This window comes from Lathyrus oleraceus, chromosome 6 (assembly GCF_024323335.1).
Source record: "Lathyrus oleraceus cultivar Zhongwan6 chromosome 6, CAAS_Psat_ZW6_1.0, whole genome shotgun sequence".
Lineage (NCBI taxonomy): Eukaryota > Viridiplantae > Streptophyta > Magnoliopsida > Fabales > Fabaceae > Lathyrus > Lathyrus oleraceus.
The window spans coordinates 88,544,801-88,557,635 of record NC_066584.1 but is presented as its reverse complement, the minus strand read 5'-3'; the positions used below and the strand labels follow the sequence as shown (position 1 = coordinate 88,557,635).

Genomic DNA, 12,835 nt, shown 5'->3' with positions numbered 1-12,835 from the left:
TACACCAATTCTTGTAATTCTGATTTTTCGGAATTTGGAGACTCGTCGGAAAATGCCCGATCGAATGATTCATCATGCTATGCTTACAAGAATCGCCCAACTAGGGATCTAGATACCAGATGTTGGAAATTCACCAAAACCTATGGAGAATTCCTTTTCAATCTTGAGGAACAAGATTCAATCACATCGATCGAATTCCTGGAGTTTTTATTCTTTGCAACTACAAGTTATATTACAATGATATGGGTTAATCTCTATTTATAAATTTGGGTTTTCTTGCTCTTAAACAAAACCCAAAATACCTAATTCTGCTAACACTACAAAATTATATCTATGTCAAAATTCTTGTCGGGGTACACTACTTCAACGTTTCGACAACACAATGCATTTCGAAAACTTCCTTACCTCTGTCGAGAAACCTACTTTGACACAAGGAATTATAATTAGATAAAAATGTTAATATCAAAATACAAATTAAATATCATTATTGGATATATCTAACACCATTGTCCTCCTTTGTCTCATATATTGCAATGCATGTCGAGCCTATGCTAAGATTGCCTATAAAGTGATCTTCTCATGAGTGTCTTCCTAAAACTCACCCCTAGCTATGGTCTCTCTCCCGATAGCAACAATATAATGACATATCGACCGTACATCTATGATATGGTCCTCCCTCGCTTATTCCCCCTCTATTTTATCCCGATGAGCTGGCTTATGGGGATCTCCTTTTGCATCTGATATCATGTGAGGATGAGATACTCTATAAAACCATTAGATGTAATTGGATTTTGTAATCCATGGACGAGGAGCTAGAACGCTATGTACATCCTTTGACACAAGATGCTCATCTTAGTTCACCAATGTCCTATTAACATCTCTGCAGAGGATAGTGGTAGGAGCAACAATTGTGGGGTCTCTGTAACACCTGAGGCTGAAGAGGGTGAAGAGTAGTTACATGTAACACCCAAGGGAGAGGGAGTGGTTTTTGGTGCACGAGGCGTGACAATGAGACACTCCTAGCAGCTTCTAGGGAAAAATCGAATTCACATCGGAATGAGGGATCCTGAGGCTGTGCAGGTATGAGACTGCATGATTGAAGAAAGGAGTATAAGGATTAATTGGTACTATCTATACCAATAAGAGGCATCTTCTTTTCGGTATCCTAAAATATAGAACTTCATAGTTAAGCATGCTTGTCTTGGTATAGTAATTGGATGGGTGACCTTGTGGAAGTTTCCCATAAAGCGTGTGAGTGAGGATAAAGCATGCCAAAAAGACCCGTGTTGATTTGTATGGTCAGTCGCTGATCCTGAAAGCAGACTGAGGCGTTACAAATGGTATCAGAGCAGACCTCTCCCAATACGATGTGGTTCGGGGATGAACCAAGCGAAAACTGGCGGGCATGTAACACCCGAGACCTAAGAGGGAGGATAGTGGTTACATGTAACACTCGAGTCGAGGGCGGGGGAGTGGTTGTCGGTGCACGAGGCATGGGAATGAGACACTCCTAGCAGCTTCTAGGGAAAAACTGAATTCACATCGGAATGAAAGGGATCCTAAGGTTGTGCAGGTATGAGTCTGCATGGTTAAAGGAAATCTTATAAGGATTAATTGATACTACCTATACCAATAAGATGCATATTCTTTTCGGTAGCCTAACAAACAAGAACTCCATAGTTAAACGTGCTTGACTTGGAGTAGTATTTGGATGAGTGACCTTCTGGGAAGTTTCCCGAAAAACGTGTGAGTGAGGATAAAGTATATTGAAAAGACTCGTGTTGGTTTATGGATCAGTCAGTAATCCTAAAAGTAGTCTAGGACGAAGGTTTTCAGACTCGCGAGTCTACTCAAACTCGTAAAGGGCCTGTAGAATTGACTCTTAGACTCGACTCGCAGACTCGTATGGAAAATTAAAAATGACTTTCAAAATCCTTGAAGTGACACATATATGACGCCCACATATATTTATAAGCTTGTAAATGGCTCATATATGACACAAATATATATATATATATATATATATATATATATATATATATATATATATATATATATATATATATATATATATATATATATATTTATATATACACCAGAACACCAAATTCTATTATTCAGATATAACAAGTGAAACAAGGGAATCAAATCACACATATGCAAATTAAAACAATCACAATTCAAAATTAATAAATAATCACAATTAAAACTAAAATATCCAAACAATCACAGTTTAATCACATACAAAATTAATGATTGTGGGTTTCATACAAGAGAACACATAATAAGAGAAATGATTAAAAGATTTAATTTTATGTTAGATTGTGGATTTCATTACTCAAACTTTATTTGCAGGGTATGATTGTATGAAAATAGTAAGCCAAAGTAATCTCATATATGCCTGGAGAAAAATCATTAAAGTCAAACATACAAGAGAATACTTACACAACAAAGGATTAATTTACGGAAATGAATGCATCAAACAAAGCAACAACGCAAACAATCTTAAATGAATAGAACAAAGCAACAATGAACATCTTTATGAAATACATAGAAACAAATAAGCAAAATAGAGCAACAACGAACAATTTTAAGAAATACATAGCAAGAGAACGCATGAGAAAGAGAGAACAAAAAAATGAAGGATGGGAGATGATTGTGAACACAGTAAGAGACAAACACAACCATGTCGTCGATAAAGGGAGTAAGAAACGTCGATAAAAGAGGAGACTCTTCTGAGACGTCGTCGACTCTTCGTTGCTAAAGGAAGAAACTGTGAGAATGACATTTCTAATTCTTAATGTATCCTCATACAAAAAATAGAATAAGGGTTTTTTTGGGGGGGAGTTGGGCTTTTTTTTGGAATACTTTTTAAAGAGTAAAATTTCATAAAAACATATAGACTCGTAAACTCGCCATAGACTCGCGAGTCTATACGAGTTTGTTCCGAGTCTACCCGATTCTACTTGAGTCTATCAAAAAACAATTTTATGTGTGATTCTACTCATTTTTGCTTCCTAGACTCGTAAACTCGTACGAGTTTACACGTTTACCTGCGAGTTTGACAACCATGTATGGGACGTTACAGTTCTTAGGTATACCTTGTAGATATCGAAACAACCTTAATACTCAGTCAGGTAGATATATATACATAACTTGAGACCCACAAGCCAACCATCCTGAGTGTCATGATATCATTGTTAGGGACCAATTATCACTACTTTTCATATATTATTATTGGTCTCTTTTACCATTTTCTTATTGAATTACACACTTTTATTCTCACAATTTAGTAAATATGCAATTAAGTTTATTTTAATTATGTTTTGAGTAGATATTTCACTTATTTGTTAGTTTTGTAGAAATTATGGACAAGAGAGAATTGGATTGCATGAGCAAAAATTTGTAAGGAGCTTGATGGGCATTTTGGAAGCATTTGAAGAACAAAGTTTGGAATGATGTGAAGGAAGCTTGCAAGACAAAGAAGCCGTACTTCCTTCAGTTCGCGCCGCGACCCATGTTGGCGCCGCGAACCCTGCGAAGATAGCAAGCTTTTTAATTAGTTTTGGGTCACTTGTTATGTTTTGAACCCAACTTAAGTGTGACAGTTTTAGAACATTTTGAGATCACTTTTCTGTTTTAGATCAAAAGGAGATTATTAGGGAAAGTTTGAACTCTTTAAACACACAATGGGAGAAAAGGAGAGATTATCACAAGTTTTGGAGAAGAAAAACAGAGGCTATTTTGTGTATTCCATTTGCTGTCAAACATTGTGATGAGGAGCTAAACCCCACTTTGTCAAGATTGGAGGTAGTAGCTATCCCTTATTGATTATGTATTCCTATTGACTCTTGTATGTGACAAAAGATTATTGATGTAATGATTGATATTTTCATCCTATTTTGAATATTCAGATTTGAGTTATTGTTGAGAAAGGTTATTCAAGTCTTGACTTAAAATATGCTTTCAAATAGTGAATAAATTGTAGAAATAGATTTATACATTACTCTTCTTTTGTATCAAACATTAAAGATTGTTATATTAATAGTTAGGTGGAGAAATCGTCTAAAGATTAATATAGTGATTATCACAATCTCATTTAGAAATAAATGTTATTGAGAGGATATTTGAATATTATCAATAATCTTGAATCCATATAGTTGTCACTAAGGAAACATAAGAAATTGGGATAGTGAACTCCAATCTTGGCAAGCCTTTTATATTTGATTAAAACTAATTTCATTGTCTTAGTGTCATTTTAATTAAGAGATAACTATTCACTCAAAAACAACTTGGTTACTTTTCAAACTTACAACAATTGAAATTATAGAACGGCGGTAATATCAACCAATCTTTGTGGATACGATATAAAAATATTTTCCGGAAATATACTTTTCAACAACAGGGTCTGCTGATACAAACCTCTCGAAATTTGTCCTTCATCGGTTCTTTTATAGTAATCCCCCATAGTTTACGGTGGTATAACTGCCATGGTTCTTTTATATACAATGATCGACTGCCATCAACGTGATGACATGCATCGCACGCAATGCAACCTTTATGTCACTATCGCATGTGCGATGTTGCGTGATGAAGCGTATGATTTTTCCCGAAGTTGCACTTTTTTGCTCCCGTTTTCACCTAAATTTTCATTAAGTCTAATTTCTTCATACTTAGCTATTTTTCCTCATTATTTGGTATTTCTTCTTCATTTTATCTCATCTTTCACTTGTTTTGATCTGATTCCGTAACTAAATTCATGCAATGATTGACTGTCATCAATGTCCTTCGCAGTTGTACTCGTGAATCCTTTCCAAGTCAATGAAGTATATAATGTAAACGATGTCGACATATGTAGCACTTTTACCCACAAAAAGGGATGTGCCAACTAAAACCCTGAAATATGACCTCAATGCACATACTCTATGATATGCAACCCATGCATCATCACCCGTGACATTCACAACCACATTAAGGTGGTCAACATAATTTTACATGAGGAAAGAAAATTTGGCATGACATCCTCTAGTGTCTTCTATTCTCCTATTGGACATCACTCGATCAATCTATCATAATCAATGAAACAAAAATAATGTATTAGCAAACCGAATTTCAAAGCAATCCACAAAATAGAGAAATCCAATTTTTGTTATCCAAACTAAGGGTTCGAATTTCCAAATCTAAATTGCAAAGAACTAGAAAACAGAGCATGCATTACGATCTCTAAGCTCAAAATTTCAAAATTTTAATTCAGATATAATTACGACAAAACAAATACAACATATATATTGCATGTAACTTAATATAGCATAACTATGACCTATTTAAAAAATGCATGCATCACAAATATAAAAAAATGAGAAACTTATTAAATGTGAGAGATGTGTGATCTTGACTTGAATGTAGTGGATTAAAACTTGATAAATGTGCTAAGCAAGAATGTACTGGAGTATAAGTCGTGAGAAATTTAAAAAATCTTGGTGTAAGAAGGCAGTAGTGAGCTCTATTTTCACTTGTCCAAATTTAATGAAATGAAAGAGAAGGAAGAAGGAAAAATCTGAGTGTGAATAGTTAAATAAACTCATTCGAATTTCAATCTCCATAAGATAAATCCAAAATTTGAAATCCAGACTTTTTTTAAAATTTTGTTTTTACTTAATTTTAAGAAGGATTGTGGTGGCGTGTTGAGGTGCTTATGGATTTCAAAATTCAAACTTTTTTTTAACCTTTGATTTGACATTTTTAGAGTTTGTTGTGTATTTGATGCGTTTAAAAATTAAAACTCAAATTTTAAGAATAACTTTGAAATTTCTTTAAAGCACGTGTGTAAGACATGAGATGTAATGAATAATGCCCAAAATTATAATGTATTAATCGGTCACCACGAGACAAATTTTCCATTGACAAAATGGTTATTTTATCATGAAAAAGGTTATTCCTTCACCAAAAGATACACTACACCGTATTTTACTGTTCATCAATACAGTGAACAGTAAAATATTATTTTATATATATATATATATATATATATATATATATATATATATATATATATATATATATATATATATATATATATATATATATATATATATATATATATATATATATATATTATTCACGTCACTGTTCATGTCCGATTTTACTGTTCACGAAATTGTTCATCGTATTTGTGAATAGTATATACGGCATAGATGTAAGTTTGAGTGTAAGAATATCGCTGTTTTGTTCCGCGGTCAGATTATTCTTTAATTGATTTAAGCAAACCAACCCACATAATTTCATGTTAAAGGAAACTAATTCATACAACTTTTTATCCATAATCAATTAGCAAACTCAATTTTACAATTCAGAATCTTTGAATCTTTTAAACCTGATATATGAAAATAATAGCTTTCTTAACCAAATTATTTCCTCCTTAAATTTTCCAATATCTCTCAACAACATACACGTAAAACTATCATGTGATTTCGTCGCAATCCATGATGGAAACTTCATTTAAAGTAAGTAATGAAGGTAAAAAATTGAGGCAGGGGACATCCATTCCCTCCCTTACTTAAATGTCAAAAATCAAACATCTAGAAGAAACCAAAACTTATAAGAGGAAGGTAAATGTCAAAGATCATTAACTCCATCAAATTAATAATTCAGTAAAATATCCCACTGAAGACATATCCTGTACTGGCCCAATGCTGAAAAATCTACTTAATAAATGATGCTAAACGTGGGTCTGCCCGGTATGGAAGACCACTTCGTGCTCCTAGATCCCTGCATTTCGCACCTGCCTGAAATCCCCATTAAAATGCGTAAGCTTCCTGTGTAATTAACCCATATCTCCAATAGGTTCATTACATTTACATGTATATATACTCAGACAAACATGCACACAATAAAATCACTAGGACCGGGACAATATCGCAGAGCTTAAGATTAGTTTGATTGAAGTTGGAGATTCAAATTTTGTCGTCATTGTACACTAACATATGGCAGTGTAGAATATCTAGCTGAGGATAGCATATTATGACCATTAACATACCACATTAGCAGCAAAGGGCAGCATTGTCTCCAGTGAGAACTTCGAACAAATAGCTGAAAACAAATTAAGCAAATAAAATATATCTTAATTGGTCATTCAATACTAATAGAAATGGCACACAAAAACCTGTGTGAAAGACAATTTAGGGGTCTTTTGAAGACCATAAGAGAAAAATAGAACAAAGTTATTGAATTACCATAGATCACAGCTCCAATAAATGCATCGCCAGCACCAGTGGTATCAATAAGCTCTGATGGTGGAACGCTCTCAGCAGTACCAATGTATAGTTTCCCGGTAACTGTTCCTATTCCCTCTGCCTTCAATTTTGCCACTGACTGGGTGAATGTGAAAAAATGATGACTAAAATGTTGATCAAGAACATAAACAAGCATGTTTTATCAAATTTACAATCCCTGTTTCTAGAACTTCAGATATCCAAGTCAATCGGTATGTCACTGTGACTGTCTAGAGAACTTGTATTTCTCTGTAACATAAATGATATTTTAGCTCAGAATTTAAAATAAAATAAAATAAGGTGAAGCGTTATATTAGTCAAACTGTATATACTAAAACATAGAGAATGACGGGGCATGCTATATGCAAGTTATTCAAAAATTTCCTTATATGTACTAGTCTGCTGGTAGACCATAAAAATGGCCTTATCCATTCAAAGATGTCATTGTCTTCCATATCGAGATTGACAAATAAATGCAGGACTATCAAATGGGGACACCTTTTCTGCAAAGGTTTGCTGGCGTCCCTAGAATGTCTTCCTAGTTCCCACTATTGCTAGATAATTTATCCAGTTTATCTGAACAAAAACACCATTGCGTTCACTTAGTTTGTTTTTCAGTACCATTTAGAAATAAACAAAGACTATATAGGTTATCATTGGAACATTTGGATTAAAAAAACCCAGCTCTGGCCAGAGGGATTGGACAATAATATCGGCCTCATGAATGATTAAAGAAAACACACTAATACTTGCTTGAAGGATCATATAGCATTTTCTGTGTTAATGTTGCATGCTGCTCACTTCATCGTACGAAATTGTCACAAATGGCATATAGCTGGTAAGATAGAGCCTACATAGCAAGGACACACCAACGGATTATTCTAAGAATACATTTTCAAAAAACCCTTGCAAAATAGATCATTCTAAATGGTTTCACTATAGATTGGTTGTTTGAAAGAGCCCAACAATGTCAATTGATTTATGTACAACTACCCTGCTTAGTGGATTAAAGCTTGGTGTTAGACTTCACTTCAGTAACACCACAATAGAGAAAAAAAGAGTTCTGGGTTTAATTTGCATTACCGATGATATGCAGGTTGGAACGGATGCACTCTTATCCTTTCTTAACTCCAGTGATTCTAATAAGCTGTCTACATCCACTTCTTCCGTGGAAGGACTTGCTGCCAGAAAAGGCTAAATGATTAAACCTGTTTACATTAAAGCAGATACAACAGTGATTATGCCAGCAGTCATCTAAACGTACCATTAACACTTCTCTCAAGCATTATACAACCATCTTTTCCCAAAGTTACAGCCACAAATTTTACATTGGGCAGCCTTAAAAGGATAGAAACAAGTGCTCGTGGAACAGTGGATGCCTCTGTCCATGCCTGTAAGCAAAGAAAGGTCATATTGTGTATTTTATAATGCTTAAAAGGAACACAACCCCACAGAGCAGAGTAAAACAATCCGTAAAACAAATAGACAAATATTTATATAAAATTTAAAACGTTAAAGCAACCAGAAAAGATAAATGATATGTACAATTGGTATCATAAAAGGAATACTTATTTCCCACAACAAAAGAATATACCTTATAGATAATTGAAATAACATATGTACAACTGAACACATAATTTTAGGGACACGGTTCTTTCAATGCTAAGACACTAAAGACAGCTTATATATTATTCTCAATAAATAGGACATTTACTGTCGGCGTGATAGAACATAAAAGTAGACTGTTTAAATCAATTAAACACTTCTGCACACGTAAACAAGGTTTGTGAGAGAACCGTAGTATTATATATTTTACTATTTTTTACAGACAGCACTTTCATAGAAAACAATGTAATCACCTTTGGAAACTTCGCTGAGCATACAACATAATCAGCTAATTTCAGGAGATCATCCAACCCTTCCCTTGGTCTTTCTGCATCAATTAAGATGGGTATATTCTTCCTAGCTGCCTGCACTGGAAAAATACAAGATTTTGCTTACTTTTCTCTGTGAAGCTCCCTTCTCCCTTTCCCAACCTCCTTTACGAGCAAAAGAAAATAACTGAAAAGTTGTAAACTGTCCCAAATGTATATTTGAATAATAAATTAAAGGGATGAATTTTTTATTTTATAATAACTATTACTAACATACCCTATTTGGATAAGTATTATAATGGATGTATAGATGAATACACAATTATTATTAACACTGCTAGAGAAATAACTCCCTGCAGAATACAGTTACACAGGTTTTACCAACTGTAGTACAGAACAAAGTAACTGCTATAACTATGCAAAGCTCTAGGAATTAGAGAGCCTAGTCTCTCCCAAACCATAACCAACATAGATTTTTTACATATATTAAATAGAATAAAATAATATTTTCATTTTTATTCTAATTAATATATGTAAACAAATTATATTGTGCCTGCTAACAACTTCTTTATCATTTAAGTCAGTACTATGAATTATCCCATGTTCAACCATTGACATTAGTGTGATGGTTGGTATTTGTATAATAAAAGAATATTAGCACTAAGCAATGTTGGCTATAAAAGTATATGTTTCTTTAATGAAATCTAGCATGATTTGACTTCTAAAATATGACTGGGCCCTAATAGTTAACATCCAAATTGCAAGTAAAATAAATAGGTGATAACCTCACGGGCAACAACTAGAGCAGTTTCATACAACCTCCCATCAAAATATACAATGCTTGCTCCATCCAATACAGACAACAAACTCGATTCTGAAAGATCTTGGGGTATCATTGGAGGATATCCAGGGGTATGTATACAAGTACGAGTTTTCCTGAAAAATTACAGTAAGAACGAGTCAAAGGGAAACCTGGTACTTCAAACCTCCTGCCATTGCAGGATCTAAAGAAGGGTTAGACCCATTTCAGATATATTGTAGGAAGCCTTAGCTTGCATTTGCAAGGGGTTATTCCACAACTTTAACCAGGAACCTCTTAACTACATTATAATACCTCTAACTGTTATGCTAAGACTCCCTCTCATTTAGAATGATTCAACCATTTAAATTTTCAACAGTTTCATTGCCAGAAAATGCTTGAAGATCTTAACATTAATATGAAAAACTATATCACATAATTTTTGTTTTACTCTTTCTACTAATGAACAATTTCTCCTTCCAATTTATGCATCACATTAGCTACTATTGGAAACAAGTGTTGGGTATTTTGAAGTGTCCAGAGATGACCGACACAATAATAAAATGGAGACGAGGCAAGTGACAGAAAATAGATATGTGAGTGTAGGTGCAATGCTTGCAACTGGAGTTCATTTAATGATAAAAAAAACTTCTAATTTATGTTAAAAACCATATAGAGTAACCAGATCCACCTAACTCATGCTCCCCCATCCCCCTCTTTTGAAATTAGATCATGAATATACTCAGAAAAGAAGTCAAGATTTTGTCACTATATGTAAGACAATGACCATTACGTTTCGTTGTCCACAATAATATATGTAAATGGTGAAGTTCCCTCTTTAGATACCTGCAAATAACAAGGAGTGTAACAAAAAAAAAAGTGTTAATAAAATAGTTGAGGCCATTGGCTGTCGTCCAGAACCCCACTAGCTGCTTTTAATTCTCAACGGGATAAATTCTTATTCATATAAAAGCTTTAGGAAATTATACTAAAAGTAATTAGTGGGGAGTGTAAACAAGAGTAATAAGATTGCAAAAGCATCAAAACAAGCAAACAAACGTAATTAGGTGGAGAGTTGGAGAAATGATAGACCATGGATCATGTACTTACGCCACATGATTATAATGTTGCGCATAACTAATAGGTATGGACAACAAACTCAAATGTTACCATGCAAACAAAAGAGTAATATTTCAAATTTCAAGCTTCTAGAAGATTACAAAATACAATTTGTTTGGGCTGCTCACAAGGCCCAAGGAGAAAAGCTCAGAGGCAAAGCAAAGGAAGCAAACACGAGGAACAAGTGTTCCCCCATTATTGCCTAAAGCAGACAATTTCCTCCCCAAGGCTCATTCACCGTCCAAATCAATCAGACGGCTATCCAAACTGCATGTTGCACTCTCGGCGGACGGTTTTAACTACTCCCACTATATACGAGAGAAAGTGCGTCATTCTCAGATATTCAAATTCATTCTCACTCTCACATGACTTTTCATTCTCTCACTAACTTGCATGTTGGAGTGTTAACCTTGCAGGTCAATCCCCTCTCTATCACATTGGAAGCTTACTCCATCGTGCCACTGCCAAGATCCTATTTCACCGCTCAATAAACAATTTTGGTTTCATAACGGAACACAATTAAAGACCAAAAAATGTTTAATTACCACAATAAAGGATGTATCTACACCATCAATTTGTAGCTCCTCTAACATACCCCTGCCTTGGCTGTCATCTGCAATCTAATGAGCACCAAACAGGTTAGCAAAACACAGACAAGCACAGAATGGTTTCAGAATCAATCAAGTTAAACAGATCTTAAATAGAGAAATAAATAACCTTAGAAATGAGCCTTGTGTTTAGACCTAATCGAGCGAGACAGGTTAAAGCATTGGCTGCATTGCCACCTCCTTGAACCTGAAAATCACAATGCATAAAGCAACTGTTTAAGATTTAAAAACATTTTGAGTAATATATCAACACCATTAGTCACAAAAAGTAAATGTGAAATAAGAAAAGGGAACCTTCAAGGTGGTGGTTCTGATTTTGTCATCTGGCTTGGGGTAAGCAGCAACGGTGGCCAAGAAATCGACGGTCAGCGATCCACAACCAACCTGCATAAGGACGTGCGAGTATGTGTAAAGAGAAAGGAAACCCTCGAAATTTGGCGGGGATGGAGAATAGAGAGAGGGGAACGCACAACGGTGGCGTTTTGTGGAATGGAGGAGCACATTTTGACCCGAAAATTTCTGCTGCGATGGTTCCTAGTTGACTGAAATTCAAGAAACAAATGAAAAATTACATTAACGCGATTTTTGAAGAGAGAAAGAATGCGTTAGTGTTGCTGTTACGTTGTTGAATTTGAGAGGTTGAATGTTGAAGTTGAAAGTTGAAGAAGCAGTAGTGTTAGAAGAAGTGCAGAGATTGGACATGGTTTGGGTTTGAAGCTGCTGCTGTTGCGGATTGTTGAGATCGGATTATTCTGTTTTGTGTTCAACGGATGGATGAAAGAATGGTGATTGGTCACAAGTGATCAGTGAAGTGGATCAATTTTCCTGCACGCCACGTGGCGTTCGTGTGCTAACTTCAAATTATTTTTTATTTTTTTATTAGCATTCAAACTACCACTTCAAATTATTTCATATTAGCATTCAAAAACTATATATCCTATTTGTTATAAATTATTTTAAGCTTAAATTTTTCATCCCCAAAACTTTGCATTTACAAGGTATTCTTCATCCGAATTTTTTACCAAAATAATCCAATTTTTTAAGGAAATTTCGAAAATATCCTTGATTTTAAAAAAAAAATTCAAACTACCCCATTTTTAAAAGGAAACGCCAATTCAATTGGTGACTCCTCTTAAATATTGAATGGAGGCACCAATTCAATTG

General features: G+C 34.4%; 1 protein-coding gene across 3 annotated transcripts; it reads right to left on the bottom strand.

The window, feature by feature from the left end:
* Nucleotides 1-6,379: 6,379 nt before the first annotated feature.
* LOC127091026 (uncharacterized) lies at nucleotides 6,380-12,543 on the bottom strand. Of its 3 annotated transcripts, XM_051029526.1 has the most exons (13): nucleotides 12,293-12,543; nucleotides 12,142-12,213; nucleotides 11,966-12,055; nucleotides 11,781-11,858; nucleotides 11,609-11,683; nucleotides 10,738-10,790; nucleotides 9,931-10,081; nucleotides 9,131-9,241; nucleotides 8,536-8,662; nucleotides 8,355-8,452; nucleotides 7,233-7,371; nucleotides 7,037-7,089; nucleotides 6,380-6,785 (listed from the first exon to the last, which is right to left on the bottom strand). In XM_051029526.1, the coding sequence occupies exons 1-13, from the start codon at nucleotides 12,371-12,373 to the stop codon at nucleotides 6,702-6,704; spliced, it is 1,212 nt and encodes a 403-aa protein (XP_050885483.1). In that variant the 5' UTR covers nucleotides 12,374-12,543; the 3' UTR covers nucleotides 6,380-6,701. The 3 variants fall into 3 exon arrangements, 2 of the variants coding, with proteins under 2 accessions (XP_050885483.1, XP_050885484.1); XR_007791846.1 differs by lacking the exon at nucleotides 6,380-6,785 and having other exon boundaries at nucleotides 7,031-7,089; nucleotides 7,233-7,520; XM_051029527.1 differs by lacking the exons at nucleotides 6,380-6,785; nucleotides 7,037-7,089; nucleotides 7,233-7,371 and adding an exon at nucleotides 7,527-8,121.
* Between the last annotated feature and the right edge of the window lie 292 nt (nucleotides 12,544-12,835).